General features: G+C 52.9%; 1 protein-coding gene across 3 annotated transcripts in view; it reads right to left on the bottom strand.

Annotated features, from left to right (window-relative positions):
* Positions 1-242: 242 nt before the first annotated feature.
* The window catches only part of HPS4 (HPS4 biogenesis of lysosomal organelles complex 3 subunit 2), a 27622-nt gene continuing 4693 nt past the window's right edge, over positions 243-23171 (bottom strand). For 2 of the 3 annotated variants that reach the window (XM_078435584.2, XM_078435585.2), the window contains exons 4-14: positions 21893-22036; positions 18236-18343; positions 17462-17578; positions 15524-15618; positions 13291-13363; positions 12349-12385; positions 11310-11406; positions 9898-10789; positions 4528-4660; positions 3929-4037; positions 243-1485 (exon numbers count right to left, since the gene is read on the bottom strand). In XM_078435584.2, coding sequence (XP_078291710.1) covers positions 1314-1485; positions 3929-4037; positions 4528-4660; positions 9898-10789; positions 11310-11406; positions 12349-12385; positions 13291-13363; positions 15524-15618; positions 17462-17578; positions 18236-18343; positions 21893-22036 — 1977 coding nt within the window. In that variant the 3' untranslated portion in view covers positions 243-1313. Of the gene's footprint in view, positions 3233-3928; positions 4038-4527; positions 4661-9897; positions 10790-11309; positions 11407-12348; positions 12386-13290; positions 13364-15523; positions 15619-17461; positions 17579-18235; positions 18344-21892; positions 22037-23171 lie in introns of all 3 variants that reach the window. The other variant, XM_078435586.2, reaches the window with a different exon arrangement.

Here is a 23171-nt window from a genome sequence, read left to right as displayed (position 1 = left end):
TGTGCGGGGCCAGCCACGCTGACGCTGACACAGCAGCTGCGGCCGGTCACCCTCACGGACAGACCATTCTGAAGTGCGCCTGCACTCACCTGCCTGCGTCGGTTCAGGCATGGCAAACCGCATCCGTGCCAAATGGGTGCATGTGCGTGCACACACACACACACACACACACACACACACACACACACACAAAATATCTTTACCTTAACTTTCTCACTAGAGAGGTCACCATGACTCACAACTCAATAGCATCTGGGGCTGTTTTATTTTTAGCCCTGGGCAACTCCTTTCAAGACAAGACACGGTCACAAACATTAGGCACTTGTTCACCGACATGAAACTATTAACATTGCAGTTTCCAAACGGAAGTCTCAGGTACTCCCAGTAAACAGTTCAGACCCTGGTAAAGATCTCATCCTGTGTTCTGTATCACATTATTGTAAACTTTCTGCCTGGAGCATGGGCCCGGGAACACGGATGAACGCTGCTCCCTTTCATGCAGCCACCGCTGGAAAGCACATCTTGGCTTCTGCCCCGTTTTGAGAACTCCTGTTTGAGGACCTTCACTGGAGAGGGGCCAGCTGGATGGCCCACGTCGCACCAAAGCCGCATGGCCCAGTGTGCCATCACCCAGTTCCCGGGGCTCACGGCTGCCTTAGAACCCCAGGCTCCCACCCATTTTGTCAAGACTTGCCCCCACTGTGGGTGTTCCAAAGAACAGAACTCCTGGTTTTGAATATAGTTCTAGAAGCATGCAAACGAGGTGGTTCTGGCATCCCTGCCTGCCTCCCTGCGTTGCGCGTCCAGACCTCCCAGGGGGGCCACTCCAAAGAACACCTACCTGAGGTGTGGGGGTTCAGTCTGCTGGCTGACAAATCCCACCCCCTGCAGCCCTGCCTCACACCGCCCCCTGGACTCAGGACAACAGGGTTGCAGAGAAAATGCTCATGGTACTAGTTAGGGTCCAGATGCAACAGCAGCGAAAAGTGGCAGGTGCCCAAGACCACGTGTGACGGGTCAACTACCTGGCCCTGCCCCTCTTTGGTTGGGAGCCAAAAGCACCCGGCCCGGCCGCAACCTGGCCAGCGTAACAAAGCCCTTTATCGCGTGCTCTAGGTCCGCTGCCCCGAAGAACTACCCGCTCAAGCCCCAGCCTACAAAAGGAGTGACACGCACGCACGTATCATCATGTTCCTACAAGGGGAATATGCCGAGGAAACTAGAACACAGGGACTTTCAAGAAGGCGCAACTTCTGTGCTGTTCAACTTGCTCATCCTCTCCTGGGGTGATGAACTTCCTGCCGCGGCCCGGTTCAGAGCAAGTTCACCCCGTGCTTCAGCAGCTTCTGCTTGGCTTTGCCGGGGAGGCTGAAGGCACCGTCCTGTGGGCTCGGGAAGCCGGAGCTCCGCGCCGCCACCGCCAGCTGCTGGAAATAGGTCTCCTGGACGGGGCTGCAACAGGCGTACACGGCCGTGGAGGCGTTTCTGAGGGGGAAGAAAGAAGACAACGGTCCCAGGCTGCCTGGGCAGGCCTCTGACCACACAGAGACCTCAGGAGGTGCTCGGCAGGGGCCCAGCGACACCAAATGCTGGGGGGGGGGAGGGGGGGGGAGGGCAGCTGCTGCGGTTCTGGGTTCGACTTGCACACTCGAGTTCCAGGCTTCGGTGCCAAGAGCCGTCTTCTTTCCTTTTGACTCACTGGAGGCTGGCGCCGTCCGTGGCGGCCCCGGCCACAGAGCCCGAGGTTAGGGTAAGTGCAGGACTGCGCTGGCGGGTGCACGTTTGGCTGACGGCAGAGCAGCTCCGCCAAGTGCGCTTGGGCAGCCTGGCTCAGTCCCCGCCCAGCCTTACGCAGCAGCGGTGAGGGCACCCGGAGGCATAGGGCTGGGCGATGCCGCCAGGATGACGAGCACGGACAATGTCCACGGAAGGCGGCTGGATGAGTGGGGGCAGTGAGGGCAGAGAAGAGGGCTGCGAAATCAAGTGACAGGAAACGTCACAGAAGCGGAGGGAGGGGTGAGGGGCCCGGGCAAAGGAGGACCCACTAGGGAGGAAGTGACTCCAGGGCCAGGCAACCACCTGGTTCCCTGATCCTGCCTGTCTCGGACTGTTTCCCTGCTGGGCCTTAGTTTCTCCAAGTCTAGTAAAAGGGAGTGGAGTCAGGGACCCCCGGGCCCAGCTCACTGGGATCGCTGCTTCCAGGGGAGGTAGGAGGAGAATCCCGTCTTCCTCCAGCTCCCCCCTCTGGGACCTCAAGGGGCCAGAAGGGTCCACCTGGCCTACGTGTTTTGTGGCACTCGCTGGACAGCGGGATGAGTCACGGGCGAGTCCTCACAGGCACCCGGAGGGAGCACCGCGGCCTGGTGGCTACAGGCCTGGAGCTGGGCTCACACACGCATGATCGCAGCCCTGTGGCTTCCTAGCTGGGTGCCCCTGGCTAAGTTACTCCTCCTGAGTCCCAGCTCTAAGTCCCAGATCTGCAAAGTGGATATGACAACAGTGAATCCCATTGCTGAGATTTTTCTTGAGACTAAATGAGGAAAACACACAGAAACTGCTTAGTACATGGTGAGTGGTTAAGAAATGGTGGCAGCTGTTTCTGTTACTATTAAAATAAGCCACGGATGCCAACACAAAACCCCACCTGGCTCCAAAATACCGCAGGGCCACAAGGTGGTTAATACATCCCAAGCTGACATTTGACTCATTTCCATCCCTCTCTAAACAACCCCCCCCCCCCCCAAAACACACCCTGACACAATCGGTTCCCAAACCAGTGACTGTAAATGTCCCTCTAGGTTGCCAGCTTGGGGCAGCTCTGACTTAAAGCCAGAGGAGGCACATTTATTATGGGAAAATATCCTGAAATACTGACCCCCAGGTACAGGGCATTAGCACCACGTCACCATGACGGCCGAGGCCCCCGTGTGCATCTGTGGGAGTCCAGAGCCCGCGCCCCTCCCTCTCGACCACCCTGCCCGCCCCTGAACTGGAAATATGGGGACACAATGGGCACTTCAGAGTCAGAGAGACGTGGGTTCAAATCCTGGCTCTGCCCCTTAATCAGAATGTGACCCTGGGACAAGTTGCTGATCCTTTTTGTGCTTCGGTATCCGCATCTATACAATGAAGAGGAAAAAACGCACTTTCCCAAATCGTTGCCAGGATTTGGTGGAATCACAGACACACAGTGGGCCCTCCCCTTCTGCCCTCTAACTTGCCTTATGTTCTCCTACCGGTTTCATAAGAGAAGCATGTAGGGAGAGAAAGGAGAACTCAGTTGGTTAAATACTATAAATTACAATGCTAATTTATGGAGCTATACCTACCGACGTGGCGATGGGTAGGATACGTCATAAAATGAAAAAAGAAACTTATAAAAACAGCACGTTAGTGTGATCCTGTTTTCTAGAAGAAAAGCTATTAGCATAATGAAAATACTGACCGTCTATGTTTTATAAGCAAAAAAGCAAACCCCAAACAACAAAACCTGGAGTACGAGACACCAAACGATTATCTGTGGGGATCTTTTGGGTGTGTGGCGGGTGAGGGGAGACGAATGTTTTACTTCACAGATTCGGGTCAGTCTGTTTTGCTGTAAGCACGTGACTCAGGTCAGATGGCAGCAATAGCACTCAGGCATCGCTCCAGGCAAGGGACAGAGGCCCCCTGTCCCCGCAAGGCGGTGGGGACCTCAGCTTTCCTCACTGTTGCAGCTTATCGTCTAAACAGGTCCGAGCCCCAGGCAAGTCCCCAGAAAATATAGGACGTAGGAAAGCGTGACAGGAGGTGACGGCGGACAGGGGAGCGGACCCAAGGAGAAGCACTGGAGTGTTCTTCATCTCGTGATGCGTAAGGCTGTGGCCCGGACCCCTGGGAAGGCCACTCTGGGTGCAGGACTTCAAGAGGGACCCTGGGGGACGCTCACCTGATGGTCATCTCATACAGCGCAGGCAGCCGGGCAAAGTCCGAGTGCATGAGGCCGACGGCCCGGAGAAAGCGGCGGTCCTGGGCGGTGGCCACCTGTGGCAGGTTCGCTTGCGGAAGAGGACACAGAGGTTGTGGCAGGGGACTCCCCCGGCCGACCGGCCCACCCCCGGCACCGTAGGCTGGGAGAGCGTGTGGCTCGCGGCCATGGGCGCAGGGGCCCAGGGTGCCGGCCACCTACGGCTGCCACCATGCGACGCAGCACGCGCTGTCCCTGTGAATGAGCGACGCCGGGTTTCCGCCCATGGATCCCACCGCTTTGAGGCAGACCTTATCACAGATATTTGAACATGTGTGTGCTTCTCTCCAAATGTTGGAGAAACAACCAAAAAAAGACAAATGAGTAAGGGAGTGTTTGCCAAGCGGATTCTAAACTCAGTGGGAGCTGGCTCCAAGCGAGAAAGCAGCCTCTTAACCGCGGGCCACAGCTCCGGGCAGAGCACCAACAACGGGGCGCCGGCCCCGAGCATGAACCCCCCCCCCCCCCACCCCCACCCCCCACCGCGAGGAGACACCCCGGCCCCGCACGCCTCTCCTTACTGGTCAGCACGTTCTGGATGCGGTCATAATGCGTGAAGTTGTACGTCCTGCTGGGGAAGGCAACGGCGTCTTTGGGCAGCGTCTCCTTCAGGTGGACCTCCAGCCCGTTCAGGGACGCCAGGCTGCTGTGGTACTGCGGACGGGCAGCGGAGACTTAGGGATATCCCCGCGGTCATCCGATTGAGCAAAAACGACCCTTGGGGCGGCGCCTGGGCGGCTCAGTCGGCTAAGCACGCGACGCTCGGTTTCGGCTCAGGTCGTGATCTCATGGTTCGGGAGTTCAAGCCCTGAGTCAGGCGCCACGTGGAGAGTGCGGAACCTGCTTGGGATTCCCTCTCTCCCTCTCTCTTGATCCTCCCCCGCTTGTACACGTGTGTGCACACACACTGTCTCTCAAAATAAATAAATAAACTTAAAAAGAAAGGACTCTGACCGGCGTTTTTACCGGTTTTTAGGGAAGTACTAACTCTTGCCCTTATGTTTTGATGTTTTCCTAAAATGGCAGAAAAATCAGAAGACAGGGGTGAACGGAAAAGCTGAAAAGGAAGCAGAGAAAAATGGTCCATAACCCGACCACACAGTCGTCGCTGCTGCTGGCATCTCGGTACATCTTCTGACCGTGACTTTCCCGCCCGGGCACACATTTTCACGGCACGGGTGGCCGGTCCCACCCCCAGTGCTTCTCGCCAGGAGCCTGGGCTGAGAAGCCCCTCCCCCCCCCACCCCCCCCCGACCGTCTGCAGTGAGTTTGCCTCTCTCTGGGGCGTCTAGAATAGTTTACCAACCACACCCCCAAACAGGGGTCAGATGGATTTCTGTGCTCTGTGGTTCAGAGGAGGAATCTGGCTGAGGAAAGCTGTCTGGGAGGGGAGGCCCAACCACCTGTATTTTAAAACAACCTCCCAGGACGAGTCACGTGCAGGTACAGCTGAGAACACAGAACTACACCATTTTGTAGGATTCTTTCTTGGTTTTTTTTTTTAACATTTATTTATTTTTGAGACAGAGAGAGGCAGAGCATGAACAGGGGAGGGGCAGAGACAGAAGGAGACACAGAATCTGAAACAGGCTCCAGGCTCTGAGCTGTCAGCACAGAGCCCGACGTGGGGCTCGAACTCAAGGACCGTGAGATCATGCCCTGAGCCGAAGTCGGATGCTTAACCAACTGAGCCACCCAGGCGCCCCGTAGGATTCTTTCTTTATAGAATAAAAATGGGATCAAACCATAAATAACGATTGATATGAGTTTTATAGCTTAATGATACAGCATGAACTATGCTCTCCGTCCTTAAAACTATTCTCTTGCAACGTCAAATGTCATTCTCCAACGGCTGTCTGGTAGTCTTTGAGTTCTGCTTTGGACTTGACCAAATACATCGGTCACAGCCTGAGGGACTCGGTCTGAAGCAGGGCCCCCTCCCGCTCCTGTCCTGAGGCTGCTTTGGCCACGAGAAGGCCGCTGCCGCCCCAGGGAAGCAGGTGGCTCATCCTGGCCAGATGATCAGGGGCAAGTTAACTGAATTTTCTGTGTCTCACTTTTTTTTTCCATCTGCAAAATGGGACGACGACAGGGCTGTTGAGTGCAGTAAGTGAAAATAACACACATAAAAGTCCACTGTAAGCTCTGAAAGTGCTACCCTAGGGGAAAGGCATTTTTACAGAGTCAAGAAAGCGAAAGTTATCGTCAAAGAAGAGGGATCTTTTTAACGGGCACTTTTAACCACCACTCGTCTGTGGACTGTTACTCAACAGCCGTGTAGAAAAATAAGCACAAGTGAAAAGTACAGAGTTGGAAGTGTACTGGGCTCATGTTAGTTCTTCTCTCTGGGTGTCTTAGAAGTGATTTGCGGGGCGCCTGGGTGGCTCAGTTGGTTGAGCGTCTGACTTCAGCTCAGGTCACGATCTCGTGGTTTGTGAGTTCGAGCCCCGCATCGGGCTCTGTGCTGATAGCTGGGAGCCTGGAACCTGCTTCAGATTCCGTGTCTCCGTCTCTCTCTGCCCCTCCCCCACTTGTGCTCGGTCTCTCAAAAATGAATGTAAAAAAAAAAAAAAATTAAAAAAAAAAAAAGAAGTGATTTTCAAAGGCAATACATCTACACACAAGGGTTCAACCTTTATATCCCCAGCGCCTAGCACAGTGCCAGGCCCCTAGTAGGTACGCGATAAACATCAACACAGTGAGCAGATAAAGGGGCACATCCAATGCAAGCACATCCCACTTACGGGCTATTGCGTTTAAACTGAGGTGCGTGGTAAAAAAGTCAAAGGACCCAGACTCAGGGATCTCCTGGTCCGATCATCGCTATAGCATAACAGACACAGCCCTTCACCGATGCTAACGAGCCTATCTGAATAGATGGGCGCACACGCCCGCACAACCCATCACCAGGAAATCAGACCACAGACTCGCTGGAAGTTTCTGGACCTCAGGAACCTCGTAACCGTCATCCCTTCCATCCTGAGCTGGTGCCCAAAGGAGGGGATAACGGGGACAGAAAGTGAGGTGTGCTAAAACCCGAGTTTTTCCTGTGGGTACTGAACTCTGCTTCTGGAATTTTCTGCCCAACTTGTAGTCAAGGTAAAATCACTTAAGCAAAAACACACATTCACACGATGTTGTGTCAAATGATATGCAGACGAGTTTTTACTGGGAACCAATGCTGTCATCTATATGAGGGGTCAGCAAACCATGGCCCAGGTGCCAAATCCAGCCAATTTCCTGTTTTCATAGAGCCTGAGAGCTAAGCATGGTTTTTACAAATTTAGATGGCTAGGAAAAAAAAAAAAATCAAAAGAATAATATTGTGACATATGAAAATCATACGAAGTTCCAATTTCCGTATCCATGAGCAATGTATTATTGGAACACAGCCACTACGTTTATTTACATATTGTCTGTGATTGTCATTGTCTTACAGGAGCAAAGCCGAATAATTGTACAAAGCTGAAAATATGTGCTAGGTCTTGCTTTACGTTCCAAGTTCGCCAAGCCCTGATATATGCTGACACACACGTGATCCCCATGACGGCCCCAGGATATACAAAGCTGGGCTGATTCCTGGACCCTCCAGCTTCCAATCCACAGTAAAGCAAGGGGCCTGAATGTCAGCGTGTGCCAAAAAGTGCCGAAGAAATGATGCACTAACATGCACTCACCCAAAGCACTAGTTTCACGGGGGACGGGTGCATTTTCATGAGGTATTTTGTGCTAACACCGTGGCACTAACCTCAAGCCTCATCTACTGTGCACAGACAGCTCAAAGTCCTACTGTCGCGATGAATAACTGATCTGATCACTGTACTTGAAGGTCGGTGAGATTATCTTGGGTTTTGAGAAGGAAACTATTGGTGGCTCTATGCTGCCCCCTGGTGTGAGCGTACTCCGTTTTCTCTGAACCATTCCCCACCTCTCTTAGCGGCTCCCCCCACACCCCTTTCCACCTGCTCCCCACCCCTGGCCGAGGCAAACACGAAGAGGTGGCAGATCATCTGCTGAAAGACGAGTGGGCAAATGACACGAGGATGACCTGGTGGTGTGTAACGTGACCAAGGAGCCCTTTCAAAGAGGGCGGGGGAGGGGGTGTCCTCACTGCCACATCTGAACTGTAGTTTACCATTCTTCAGGGGACTGGCTTTTCTAGACAGCAGCAGAGGGTCTGGAGGGAAATCAGGTCAAGTGTTTTGGATGCAGGCCCAGGACAAAAAGGCAATAAAACATCTCTCCCAATTATAAAACAGGCAACCTCTGGGCTTGGTTAACAAAACCTGCTCTCAAAACGGCAAGCCGATCAAAGTTAGTTATTCCTGACCCTTTTTAGAAAAGACGAGTTTTTCTTCTTCATTAAGCTGCCTCTCTTTCCTGGGGCCCACCCATCTGTTTCTCCTTTGCATGAAAGCCCACAGAGGCCGCTGTCCTGATATGGAGGACCTGCACGTGATAAACCAAGTCAGACCCCTCCAGGGTCAGATCAGTGGGGGAACAGACAGGCAGGGGCAGCGAGACGAGGAACGAACAAAAATTCCAGACCCTCCACTCCCATCGGGTCTCCTGGCGAGGCTGTTTTCTTCCTGGTAGAACGGGGATTACAGTGCCTACCCCCAGTGCTGTTCTCAGGCTTGGCTGAAGTAACAGATGTAAAGGCTTCAGCATATAGTGAATGCAGAATACATTTTAATCTACTTCCTTCCTCAGGAGCAGCCTGTGCTATTTTTTCTTTTTCTTTTTTTCTTTTTTTTTTTGGTGGGGGAAAAGTAAAGGTATCATATCCACTTCACTGCACCCGAATGCTGGGCCTTCAAAACAACCTGTCTACGGCTTGGCACGGAGCAGAAGAGGCCATGAAAACTACGGCATCGGGGAGAGGACGCCCACAGAACCACCACCATGCGTCCCCGTGCAGTGTCAGAAGGAGACGGATAAGTCACTCAGAGCTGTGGGGAAGGAGGGTGCGGGAAGCGAACAGGCCGCCCCTGGGTACTGCGGGGTCTGTGAAGCGGGGAGATAAGCCAGCCAGGGCTGGAGAGGGGCAGCGGCTTGCCTCGGGGCTCTGTGCAGAGGAAGCTGCCTTCCCTCCTTGCTCTGTGCTCCAAGGTGACCCGCTCACTTATGGAGGGTCGCCAGCCCTGCATGCTAATGAGATCAGCTTAGAATAATATAGATTTAAGAACAAAAACAAGGCAAGCCCCAGGACACCATCTGCCCTGCAGCAACTTCTGCCAACTAAGGCAAGACTGTTACTATAGCAACTGGATCTCCAGCGTGGGCCTAAGCTCCAAGCTCGGAGCAGGTCAGTTCACTGCTACAAGCAGGGAAGGGGCTGGAATGCTCAAAGGGGAGCCTTCCGGAGCCAGTCAGCATTTCAGATGCCCAAGGTCCTTTAGGAAGGAGCTACAGATCACCGCGGTTCGGTGCAGGGAGACTACGGCCTCCAGAACACTCTGCACCCGGGCTGTGGCACGTGCAGAGGACAGACTCCAGCCGACACAGAACACCCAGGTGCCGGGGCTGGGAAGTGAGGCCCCGGGGGATGGGGGGGGGGACGCACGACAACGGCTGTGCTCCCGGTCTCCACCTGCCAGTACCCCCCACACTGCCGAGGGGGAACCAGAGCATCGCAGCCCTGCGCTCTGGGAAACTGGAGGAAGCAGGGAAGGGCCAGAGAACGGACTCCTGTTGGACACCCCAGCCCCCGGCACTGTGCTCTGCGCTGGGCGCACTCGTCCCCACCGAACCCAGGGCGTAGGTACCACCCTCATCCCCTCCTCGTAGAGCGGGACTTCGGCGCAAGGTCACGCGGCACCTGTGCGCCGCCCTGAGGGGAGCACCTTCCTGCCCGTCCCCTCCCAGCAGACAGGTCTGTGCACACTCACCACTTCCTCGATGGCTGCGTCGTCGCCCAGCAGCGGCTCCTCGGCCAGCAGGGACAGCACCAGCCCGTTGACATCGTGGGTGTAGAGGTTCATCGGCACAAGCCCCTCACGGGATGTGGAGGCTGACCTCGGGTCATTTCTGTCTGCAGAGGGACCATCATCCTGAGACTCTGCCAAGTCAGAGCCACTGGGTGTTGAGCGGCTGTCACGAACCCCAACAGGCTGCTCTGTGCCTCGTTTGCCCATGGGAAGCGTGGTTCCTTCCTGCCTCGAGTCTGAGCAAGGCCATGACCACGGTCTGCTCGACCTTCCAGGGAGGCGGTCTTCCCTGGGAGACGGGGCTGGGCTGCTGTCCCCTGGAGGGTCGTTGTGCCGCTCCAGGGCTCCGTTCTGGGGGGGGATCTCAGGAGTGGACAGAGACAGGAAGCTGCTGAGGGCATCAGGCGGCTTGGGTTCCTGGCTGCCAGAGTCACTGGCACATTCCTCAAAGCAAGGACTGCCACGATCTGGGGTGCACGTACTCGGGAGGGCAAAATAACCCGGGCACATTCCTGTTTCCCGAGCTTCTGGAATGTGGATCTCAGACAAGTCCGGTTCCTCCTCCGCCCAGGGCAGACGAGGTTCCCTCGCCAGGGAGCCGCGGAGACCAGGACCTTTGTCCCTGGCTGGGCTGTGCTGTCTTGCAGGCTTGACATTCTCCAGATCATGGCCAGGCAAGGGCCTGTTCTCCCCCTTGCCATCTGGCCATGCTACGTCAGGACCCGGATGCTCGGGAGTGGTTGCCAACGTCCAGGCCGCAGATCCCACGTGGCCAGTGGCGTTTTCGGTGGGGGCAGATGTGCTCCAACGCTGGGCTGAGTGCTCCTGGAGTCCGGCCGGCGGGGCAGCCGAGCTAGCAAACCAGACAGACGGGAGGGAGGGGCACCCGACTGAGGGCAGGACAGGTGCCCTTCCCCGGGGGAGACTGAAGCATTGCTTCTCTAAAGAGCAGGGCTCTCGGTGCCAAGTGGGTGCCCAAGGCCACAGAGCCCAAGAGGCCATCGTGGTCAATCCACAGGAGTAAAAGTAAGGCGATGTCTGGCCCTCGGGGCTTCACGCGGTGCTACGAGACCGTGTACCGGCAACGGCAGGACCCCTGCTGAATGAGAGCCACCCCGCCTGGAAGTCTACTCTGAGTCGAGCCTTACGCTAGATGTTGTACGTACGCTATTTCCAATTTTGACTCCGAGCCCATGAAGTAGGTTATTACTGGGTCCGATTTACAGCCAGGGAATGGACTTGCCCAAGGTCACACAGCTGGTAAGCGGCAGAGCCGGGACCTGAAACCCACACCCATCTCGCGAGGCCAGCCGCCCCAGGTGCCCCTTCCATAGCAGAACGTGGGGAAGATGGAAGGCTGGCCTTGTTTGTACCTAGTTTCCTGCTCCATTGGGAACTCGTGGAGACTGATGGCTTCCTCTTCGGTCAGGAACACAGGCAGGATCTGGACATTTGCGGGGAGTGCCGCTCCTAGAATCACAAAGCAACACAGACAGGGCTCTGCCATGGGCCGGGAAGATGGAGGGACAGTAACTACGCTTGGGGTGACCCATCCAAATGACACGCCGACTTGGGAGAGCCGCCCCCGACACACTCCTCAGCCCAGAACAAAAGACGCAAAACCGCAGCTAGAGTTCTGTGCCCGGTGGGGAAGGAGCTCTTGTGGGCAGCTTTCTTCCTTGCTGTGGATAAAGGTGACTTTTGGGGGAAGAAAAGCCACTGGCACTTAAAAAACAAACAAAAACAGAATAAAAACTGGAAAAATCTCCTCCAACTGACAAAAGGGATCTGCCCTAACTTATGCTTCAAACTAAAACAAAATCACCCGCTCAGGGATGCCCCTACATCCTGCAGAAGGTCTTTCTGGCAACTGCTGTTTCTCTTGGTCTCCTGTAAGCATGATCCCCTGGACCTCGTTTGGGCAGTCCTAACAATGAGGTGGTGAGCATCTAAAAACAGGGATTGGAAAGGTACACGTAGACTCAGGAGCTTTACAACTAGGATTCTGATGGGTAACTTTGTTCTTTTTTTTAAGTTTCAAAAAAAACTTTTTTAATATTTACTTATTTTTGGGAGACAGAGAAACAGAGTGCAAGCAGGGGAGGGGCAGAGAGAGAGGGAAACACAGAATCCAAAACAGGCTCCAGGCTCCGAGCTGTCAGCACAGAGCCTGACGTGGGGCTCGAAGCCACGAACCGTGAGGTCATGACCTGAGCCGACGTCGGATGTTTGACCAACTGAGCCACCCAGGCGCCCAGGGTAACTTTGTTCTTAAAGCTCTAGTCTGTTTCCCTAATCTCTGAGCACAGGAAGTAACGCACGGGACCGCTGGGCCTCTCCCGTGACTTATGTAGGGACAGGCGGCATAAAAGGCTATGTTCTCAAGAGGCAGCAATGCACCTTGCTACTTACCATGTTCCTGCAGGGCACCCCCTCCTGCAGGTATTCTCTGAAAATAAACACACACAGAAGTTGGCTCCGGGTTCCGCCTTCTCCTCCGGACCGAATCATCGGCACTGTGTGGTGCCATCTGCTCGTAAAATGTAGCCAGGCCCAGAACGCTTGCCCCGGCCACATGCCAGCAGCGAAGCAGACGGCACAGAAGCTCCCCCAAGCTGCTTGCTCTCCACCACGGCCGGGGTCAGGCGAGAACCTGCGCCTCCCCAGGCCACGGCTCCCCGCAAACACACATCAGGCTTCACGGTCTGATCTATTTCCCTCCTCTGGGAATGAGGGCGAGGATTCCCGGTGTCTTTTCCACCTTGGGAGAACTCACCTGCCGTGGTATTCCCACGCCTGCCGCAGCCCCGGCGTGGAACGCACACACATTCCACTGTAACAAATACAGGAACGTCCGGGACCCTCATGATAAAGGATGTGACCTAAACCAAATGCTGTGCTAGATCTCTCGTTTATTCTGATTCACAGTCAAAGTGACAAGCCTAATTTTCTCTGAAACTGGGAATTTTCTCAAAAGAGCTTTCCAGACAATTCATCCAAAGGTTCCCAAACAACCCACAAAAAAAACAAAAAAACAAAAAAACAAACGAAAACTCTTCCGGCCAGTATGACTTTTGCTCCTAAGAAATGGTGGCTTTCTTTCTTTTTTAGTGGCTTTTTAAAAAACTTATGTTTCAAGTTATGTAATTGTACTTGAGACAAAAATCAGCTCCCCAATCACATAGAATTCCCTCACCCACAAGCTAATACTGTTAATCTTGGGTATATTTTCCTTCAAGGTTATGCATTTTTTTAAATGCCTTGAAATCACAGCATATAAAATTCTATTTTTCTGCTTGAAAGACTAACGCTGTGGACGAAGCATCCCAGCCAGGTGGGTGGACTTTACAATACCTGGTCCCGAGGTGCAGCTGGATGGATCAGGACCTTAGCCGTGAGGGACGGTGGGAGCTGGGTGCTAACAATCCTAGGTCACAGGAGCAAGAACAAAAACAAGGACACCGTGAGACAAAATACACTGCAGGATTCTTAACACCCCATGTTGGCGAGGGTCTTGGGGACGCAGCCAGTGGGAGTTTCAGCTGACAAAGCCCTTATGGAGGGCACTCTGGCCATTCCTACTTAACTTCAGAATGTCCAAACGCTTTGACCTGCCTTGTACCAAGATGCATACTTAAGAGTATTCATTACAGGGGCACCTGTGTGGCTCGGTCGGTTAAGCATCTGACTCTTGATTTCGGTTCACGTCATGATCTCACAGTTCGTGAGTTCGAGCCCCACATCAGACTCTACAGACTACTTGATATTCTGTCTCCCTCTCTCTCTCTGCCCCTCCCCTGTTCGCTCTCTAAATCTCTCTCAAAATAGGAGTGCCTAGGTGGCTCAGTCAGTTAAGTATCTGACTTCGGCTAAGGTCAAGATCTCATGGTTCATGGGTTCGAGCCCCGCATTGGGCTCTGTGATGGCAGCTCAGAGCCTGGAGCCTGCTTCGGATTCTGTGTCTCCCTCTCTCTCTCTGCCCCTCCCATGCTCACGCTCTCTCTCTCTCTCTCTCTCACACACACACACACACACACAAATAAACATTAAAAAATTTAAATCTCTCTCAAAATAAATAAAAATAAACTTTAAAAAAAAGAGTTACGTGCTACAGAAAAAATGGTAAAATAGTCACAAAATGGATGAACACCTAAATGTCCATCGAAAAGAAGACACAGTGAAGTGAATCACGGCACAGCTGTAATACCAAAAACCGTGCGGCAATTACAAGAATGAAGTGGATCAGCACGGACTGATAAATCTCTACTGTACACGTTGAGGAACCGTATGGGTCCGTTGACAGAGGCAGCAAAAATAAACAGAAGCAACATATGTGACGTTGTACTGGAACCACATGGAAAAGCAAAGGATACAGATCAAACTGCTAGCAGCAGCAAAAATGCGTTCGTGCATTAGGTGTCTGATTTAAAAATACACCAGAAATGCAACATGAGGGGAAAATACCATTCTTGATGCAAGGCCACTGGTGAGCCTGGGGGCACCACAAGCAGGTTCGGAACCATCATAATGAGAGGGGCGCCTGGGTGGCTCAGTTGGTTAAGCATCTGACTTCAGCTCAAGTCATGATCTTGCAGTTTGTGGGTTCAAGCCCCACATCAGGCTCTGTGCTGACAGGTCATATGCTGGAGCCTGCTTCTAATTTGTGTCTCCCTCTCTCTCTCTGCCTCTCCCCCACTCACACTCTGGCTCTCTCTCAAAAATAAACATTAAAAAAAAATTTTTTTTAAAGAGCCATCATAATGAGAAAACGGGGAAAGCATGAGGGTCTGCTGTGCCAAGGGCCACCGGAAAGCAGGGCCTGTGCTCCGTCTGTCCACATCTGCCCTCTCTTTTCATTCTCCACAAAGGTGCTTTCCCAGTAGAGAAAATTCGAAAAGCAACCTGTCCGAGGCCAGGACTGGAAACCCACCAGGCTGTCAGGCCCCCAGACCTTCTCCAGTCACACATTCATCCAGGCATCAGAAAGCTCTGGACGCAAGCAGCGGCCATCCATGAGGAGAGTGGCCTCAGGCCACACCCTCAGGCACTCGGGCTCGCTCTGATGCCCTCAACCACATGAAGAGGTGTGGGGAGATCTCAGAGGCCAGCCAAGAGATGGACCCAGCCAGGCGGCAGGCAGGAGCCCAAGCAGAAGCAGGTGAGGGCGCTCTGTGCTGTGCAGAACCGGCCACAGAAGGGCAGCAGGGCCCCAGGCAGCGGGAGGGGGCTGCAGCAGGCTCCCACACCCCTTCACCTCCAGTGCTGTTGGCAAGCTGGGGCGCCCCGAGTCAGCACTTTGTAGACTGATGACTATAAAGGCACGCCCCATCATGAGACTCACGCGGATCTCTCTAAAACGTGCCTTTTACATTCCTAGCCCTTTTCTGGACATGATTGCCAATTTCCCAGTGTGGCCGAAAGACAGGTATGTGCCCTAAGTCAAATCTCGACTATCTGACATTTGCCAAAGCAGCCCTCTTGGAACGGGCCAGGGATGGGGCTCCCGGCCCGTGATCTGGAGGAGGCCGGGCCGGTCTGGTTCGGCGGCAGGGGGCTGGGGTGTGGGGGAGACGCTGGCGTTACTCACAGTCCCTTGTAGAGGATACAGCCGGCCAGAATGTGAGGCGAGCGCTGGCACGTCTGCAGAATGAGGGCTGCCTTCAGCAACAACAGGGGCTCCACCTATGCAGGGCAAGAGGCACACCCACAAATCAGCGTGCTCACCATCGGCAAAGGTGGAGAGAGCAGGGGGCTTCATAGAACACGTGGACAGGTCCTAACCCAAAACTGGGGAAAAGGACAATGTGCCACGTGGTAAAATCCGTGTCACGCCTTGGGTCTATGTTCCACCTCTCTACATCCGGAATCCCGGCCAACACGAAATGCCCAATTCTTGGAACGAGGAGGCTTCTGCAGAAGTGAGGAGGTGCGGCGAATACGGCACACGGCCACTCGTGGGGACAAGGTAGGTCTCCCTCAGGAGAAGGACTACGGATGCTGAGACCAGGAGGCAGTGGGAGAGGGGAGCCCACCCCTCAAACACATGGCGTGGCACCAGGTAAAGCCACACACCCCCTCCTCTCCCCTCCCTCTCAAGCACAAGCCACAGAGCTGGCTTCGTGTCCCACCAAGTCCCATAACTCTGTCCCGTCACATAAAATGAAAGCATCAAGGTCTCTCACTCAGGGAAATAATCCTCAACTCGACGTTCCTTGCAAGGAGTTCGTTGCCTAGAAGTCCCTAAGAATACCGGAAGAGGATCTGAACCCGGTCAAGAGTCGCCAGCAGTAGCTAAAAGCTTCTTCCCATTACCTGCCGACAGCTAGAACCTGCAAGCACCATACTGGTCAGAGTTCAGTGCCAAGGGAGCAAGCTCTGGAGCTGAGTTTGCTCTTTCAAGCCTCAAGACAGTGCCTGGTCCCAGCCAGCCATTCCGCAAAGCTCTGTGGCCAACTCTGAAAATCCCTCCAACCGGAGCCAGGAAAGCCCGTCTCCGATTCCAGCCAGAGTCACGCTCTGTGAAGGCACAGCCACGACCCCACCTGCCCATTGACGGGACCCTCTTAACTCCTGTGGTGAGACACGGCCCACACGCCTCCTCAGGTATTGGGGTGCAGGAGGACCATTCTTCAGGGGGCACAGCCTCGCGTCTCCCTTTGGCCTTGACAATGAGGACATGATGTTCACCAAGATCAAGGCCACTGAGCAACAGGCAGCGTCGGTGGTCAGGCCAACCACGCAAGCTGCCTATGTGTCACTGAACACCGGTGGCCAATGGAGCGGCTCTGGGACAAAACGCTCCCAAGGACTCCCTCCCAGACAGAGACACCTTGTTTGTAAAATGGTACCACTGGGGGCGGGGGGGGGGGGGGGGGGGGCGGTACGCCTGGGAGGCACAGTTGGTTGAGCATCCAACTTCGGCTCAGGTCAAGATCCCATGGGTTGTGGGTTCAAGCCCCACATCCGCCTGTGTGCTGACCGTGCGGAGCCTGCTTGGGATTCTCTCTCCCCCCCTCTCTCTCTGCCCCTTCCCTGTGTGCTCACGCACTCCCTCTCTCAAACTAAACTAAACTAAAAGTCACACTGGGCATTTCTGATGGTGAGAATACAAGTCAACTGTATCATACTCACATCAAAAAAGATGTGGGGACCTTCAGATGCCAGAGTCCAACACTTCTGGGGCACTAGCAAAATAACACCACCCTTTACTGAGTATTTACTTTGTGCCAATTTAGCTATGGTCTCGCTGTACTTTCAAAACAGTCCTGGGAGCGGGCATCCTGACAGCAGTTTGCAGATTGGGAAACCGGGGCTCTGAGAGGAGACCCGGGCTGTCCAAGTTTACACGGCTGGCGAGTGGCAGCGTGGAAGCAGAGCACAGGTCTTAATAACCCTCCCCCTCCCCACCGAGAAATGACACGTTCTAGTCTCTTCTCTGGATAGAGAGGTCACAGAAAGGGAAGAAGAAAATGTCCAGAAGCTCTGTTCCTTTAGGCAGAATGGGTAAGGGGGAGGAGGGTGTTACTTTAGTTCGGTCCAGGTTCCAGAGGGAGTTGAATATCTTGTGCAGGTCACTGGTGTTCTTTAGGACCTGAGCAATGAAGGTGTCCCAAGCAGCGTGCAGGTCTTCCGGAGAATGGTTCTACAACAGAAACCACTGGAGGTCAGCATCCGAGATATGGAGAGACACCCCCTTTGGCAAGGATCCCTACTACTACGAAAATCATGGGGTGCCTGGAAGCCTCAGCCGGTTGAGGATCCAACTCTTGATTTGGGCTCAGGTCACAATCCCACGGTTCATGGGTTCGAGCCCAACGCCAGGCCCTGTGCTCGTGGCACGCAGACTGCTTGGGATTCTCTCTCCCTCTCTGTCTGCCCCTCTCCCATGTGCTCTGTCTCAAAATAAATAAATAAAAACTTAAAAAAAAAAATCGTTCCTGACACAGGAAACTGGCCAGAAGGTAGGGCCTGTTTTAAACTTCCCAGGCACACGGGACCCCCCCCCCCCAACCCCGATAACTCACCCACCACAGACCCAGCGCTCGTGCTGGGGGTGGGGGGCAACCTGGTCTTCCAGCCGTCCCAGGGAGGAGGACATGGGGACGGACGTTCGCAGTGGATGTGACCTACACCACTGGGGAGCAAAGGCACCTAGGAGGGACTCCCGGGGCCCTTGACGTTGCCGCTGGATGTGACGTGTTTATGAAAAGTACGAGAGACCCTAGAGCAATGCTGTGCACTGGCGATCCTGGACCTGCTGCAGAAGTCCGCATGTGACTCCTCACCACCATCCTCATACCTGGTAAGCCAGAGAGACGGGCCCATTGTAGAAATTAAAGACACCAATGAGCTGATCCAGAAACTGCTTGCAGCTAACGTCAGGGAGCTCCACAGCACAGCCCAGCACCTAGAAAGAGGGAAACCAGGAGACAGGCATCTTCCTTTGCTCTGAGTCCAAACCTGGAATCCCGGCATCCAGGGCTCCACAGGGCTAGAAGGTACTGACCCGCTGAAAATGGACGGGTCTACACCAGGCCTACCGTGTCCACTCCAGCCCCGCTGGTCTCCAAGAGAAGAAGTGCTGTTTGTATCTACTCAAGTTGTCCAACCTGGAATGTCCTCCTTTCCTCTGTCTGTCCAAGGCTCACCCATCCCCTCTGCGCCCACTGCAGATTCCAGCACCTTCACGGTGCCTGTTCAGGTCACTCTGACCAATGCAGACCTCTTTGCTGACCCCTTATATTATCAGGACTGTTAGTCGCACACTGGGTGTTTAATGTGGGTTCTGTTACAAACGCTGGACGAGACTTCGACTGTTTCGTGAATGGCGTTCTCGTCTCCCGAGCTGGACCAACTGCTTCGGGAGAGGAAGCAAACCAATCATCACACAGTTCTAGACTTCCAGAGTGCCGCGGTGCTCGGTTCCGCAGAAGAGAAACATGTGCTCCGTCAAAAAGCAATCCGGCTGCATATTGAAAGAGCCTGAGAAGAGTCTGTATTCTTTGACCCAGTCATTCAACCTCTAGGGATCTTTCCAAAGGGAATCACCAGAAACCAAGAAACAAACAAACCCTGACATAAGACAAACAAATTCCTGACTGTAAGCTCCACTGAGGCCAGGATCTTTGCTTTGTTCACTGATGCAACCCAAGGGTTTACCACGGTCTGGCATACAGTGCTTATTTCTTCCGTCATTGATCCATTAACCTATCGAATGCAACTCTAACAATCCCACCGGCAGAAACTGACATACTGAAACCCAAAATATAAAATAGCTAAAGCTGCCCTGGAAAAGAATAAGGCTGGAGGACGTGGACTATCTGATTTCCAGACGGTGCAGTACTCGTACGGGATCTTCCAATCGATCAATGGAAAAGAACAGAGCCCAGAAACAGACCCCCACTGACGTGGTCACCTGATCGTCAACAAAGGAGCCAAAAGAAGCCAAGCGGGAGAGTTTTGTCAAGAGTGGTGCTGGAACCACTGGATATCCATATGGAAAAAGAGGACCTTTGACTCTATTTCACACCACGCACCAATAATAACCCAAGAGGGATTACAGACCTAAGTTTAAAAGCTACAACTGCGGGGGCACCTGGCTGGCTCAGCTGGTTAAGGGTCCAGTGCTTGATTTTGGTTCAGGTCATGTCATGAAATCGAGCCCCGTGTTTGGCTCCGCCTTGACAGTGTGGAGCTTACTTGGGCTTCTCTCTCTCCCTCCCCTGCTTTCGTGAATGCACATGTGCGCGCTCTCTCTCTCAAAATAAACTTAAAAACAATCAAAGCTAAAACTATAAAGCTCAGAAGAAAAAAACTGGAAGGCAGCTTCTCCAGTAGGATAGGTAGTGGTTTTACACAGGATACAGAAGGCACTAACCACAAAAGATAAAACTGGTATGTTAGGAATTAAAATTAAGTTAAAACTGAGACATTCTGGGGGTGCCTGGCTGACTCAGTCTGTAGCATGTGTGACTCTTGATCTCTGGGTTATGAGACCGAGCCCCACGTTGGGTGTAGACATTAAATAAGTAAGTGAACTTTGAAAAATAATTACAATGTTCTGCGCATCAAAAGACATCATTAAAAAAATTGACAGGCACATCACAAAGGGGGAGAAAATATCTTTAAAATATATATCTGACAAAGAGCTGATATCCAGGATATATAAAAGACTCACAGGACTTAGGACTCTGTAAAGAGAGAAAACCCAATTTAAAAAATGGACAAACGGGTGGCTGGGTGGCTCAGTCAGTTAAGCCTCTGTCTTCGGCTCAGGTCATGATCTCACGGTTTGTGAGTTCGAGCCCTGCGTCGGGCTCTCTGCTGTCAGCACAGAACCTGCTTGGGATCCTCTGTCTCCCTCGCTCTCTGCCCCACCCTGCTTGTGTGCACATGTGCGCTCTCTCTCTGTCTCTTCAGAAAATAAACATCAAGGAAAAATAATTTAAAAAAGTAAAAATAAAAAATGGGCAAACAAACTTTGGGCAGATACTTCTTGAAGGGAGACATACCAGTGGCCATTAAGCACACGAAAAAGACTTCACAGCATTGGTCATTAGGGAAACGGAAACCCAAACCAAAATGAGATATCAGTACACCCCCAGCAGAGTGGCTCAAACCGAACAGGCTGACAGCACGGTTGACAAGGACGTACACGAACGGGTATTCTCACACACGGTTGGCAGGACTGTAAAATGGAACAACCGCTTCGGGAAAAGGCCTGGAAGTTTCTCATAAAATCAACCTACACATAGCCCGTGACCTAGCGAATCTCCGCCTAAATATTTATCCACGAGAAATGAAAAGTGATGTCCACAAAAAGACTCGTATAGAAGCGCTCCTAGCAACCTTATTCTTGACTACCCCTAACTAGAGGTGGTTCACGTATCCAGAAAAAAGCAAGGGCGGGAGTGGAGGGATATATTCAGACAATGGACATTCAGACAATGCTGTTCCACAATACAGAGAACAAACTGTGGATGATGCCCAGCGAGGTCACAGGAACGACAGAAGCCTGCGGAGAGGGATACTGTACGTACTCTTTCACTCCTATTGACAGTCTAGAACGGGCACAGCTCACCTGCGGTGGGAAAAAATCAGAACGATGGTTGCCTGGGACGCGCGAGTAAGGATTAGCTGGACATAAGGGAGCTGCCCGGAGCGATGCTAACATTCCGCACCTTGATGGGGATTCGTGACATGCAGGGTGTCATCCGTCCAAATGTATTAAGTGGCACGCTCAATATTTGTGAGTTTCAGGGTATGTAAATCTTACCCCAAAACAAAACAAAAAACCAACACAAACCACTACTGAGCTCTAATTAACGTCATGCATAATGAGGTCCTAGGGGTGGGGAGGAGTATACTGGAGTGTGCAACTTTGGCAAGCATTAAAATAAAAACTGGATTGCCAGAAGATGAAGGCATGGATGGAGAGATGTGATAAAGCGACTATAATAAATTATAAATGATACATGTAATGAAATGGTAACTGCAGAACCTTGGAAATACACAGGACTGTTCACTGTAAGATTCCTTCAACGGTTTAGTATGCGCCTGGGTGGCTCAGTCAGTTGAGTATCTGACTCTTGATTTTGGCACAGGTCATGATCCCAGGGTCGTGGGATCGAGCCCAACGTCGGGCTTCACCCTTAGCGTGGAGCCTGCTTAAGATTCTCCCTCTCTCTTTCCCTCTGCCCCTCTCCCCTGCCCGTGCTCGCTCTCTCTCTAATAAAGAAATAAAAAAGAGACGTTCTGGAGAGTGCTCAGTTATGATGGCACCTGCAGAGAGGGACACAGGAAGCGTGGACGTACTGCATGCGGCACCTGGGGGTGTGGAGGGGGTCCCAGGCTCCAGAGCCACGGAAAGCACTACCTTCTACACCTTACCAGCACAACACTCATCACCAAGGCAGATGGCCACCCTGTCGGCACGGGTTCTGTCTGGCAAACTTACCCAAAGGTACTCTCCGTCAACCTTTACGGCGAACTTCAGTTTCCGCAGACGAACGAGGGTGGGAGCTGAGGCGGAGAGGTCAGAAATACAGCGCACCACGCCCGCAATCTGTCCACAGAGCAACTCCTGCTGGTCAAGCAGAGTCTGTGGGAAAGCAGCAAATTCCAGAGGGGAAGGTGAAACTGCTGAACTCGTGTATCATTCATTTAAAAAAAATTTTTTTAACGTTTTACTTATTTTTGAGAGAGAGAGAAAGAGAATACAAGCGGGGGAGGGGCAGAGAGAGAGAGAGAGAGAGACACACACACACACACACACACACACACAGAATCTGAAGCAGGCTCCAGGTTCTGAGCTGTCGGCACACAGCCCGATGCCGGACTCGAACTCGTGAACCGCAAGATCAAGACCTGAGCTGAAGTCGGATGCTTAACCGACTGAGCCACCCAGGCAGCCCCACTCGTGTGTCATTTCTTAGAGCAGAGGCTGGGGCAACAGCAGACTGCAGCCTGCAGGCCAGATCTGGGGGGGCTGCCTGGTTTCAGAAGGCCCAGGAGCTAAGCATGGTTTTGATATTTGAAGGCCGTCAGGACAACAACAAAGAACGTGTGATGTAGAGCTCACATGGCCTGCAAAGCCTCAATACTCACTCTCTGGCCCTCTGCAGGCAAAGTGTGCTGACCCCTGCCTGGGATAACAGAGCTGTCTCAGAACGTCCCCGGCTGCGTGCATAAGGTGACTGGGCAGAACTTCATTTTCGTTCCGAGGACTCGGGGCACTTGCACACGTAGGAGCAGGAGCCGTTCATCCCATTCAGATCCCCTGCAGAGTGGCCAGAGCAGCCTAGACTAATCCCAACTACCCCAGCGGGAACGCGATCACATGAGCAAATGCAGAGGCCGTCTGAGCCTTAACTAAACTGCAGGACAGCCAGACGCTGTGTGACGCAAGAGAAAATGTACACGCCACCTAGGAAAAAGTCCTGCCTAAAAGAGCTTGAATCTACTCGAGGCTCTACGTCTTACTAAGAGCGTAAAGGAGACACAGGGGAAATAAGACCTGAAGTGACATCCACCACGAGGAAGTGATCGGGCAGAGATCAAAACAGGAAGGCAAAATTTGAATATAGTATCACATGATATTAAGGGATTATTGTGACCAATTAACCGGTGATGGGCACAGGAGGGTCCATGACACTCTCCTCTCTGCTTTTGTATATGTTTGAATGAGACTGTTTTGTGGTTGTTGGCGTTGTTTTTAATTTTTTTAAGCTTATTCA

The sequence above is a fragment of the Panthera onca genome, chromosome D3 (assembly GCF_046562875.1).
Source record: "Panthera onca isolate mPanOnc1 chromosome D3, mPanOnc1 haplotype 2, whole genome shotgun sequence".
NCBI classification, from domain to species: domain Eukaryota; kingdom Metazoa; phylum Chordata; class Mammalia; order Carnivora; family Felidae; genus Panthera; species Panthera onca.
Note: the sequence above shows the minus strand (reverse complement) of the source record. Positions and strands in the feature narration are given on the sequence as shown.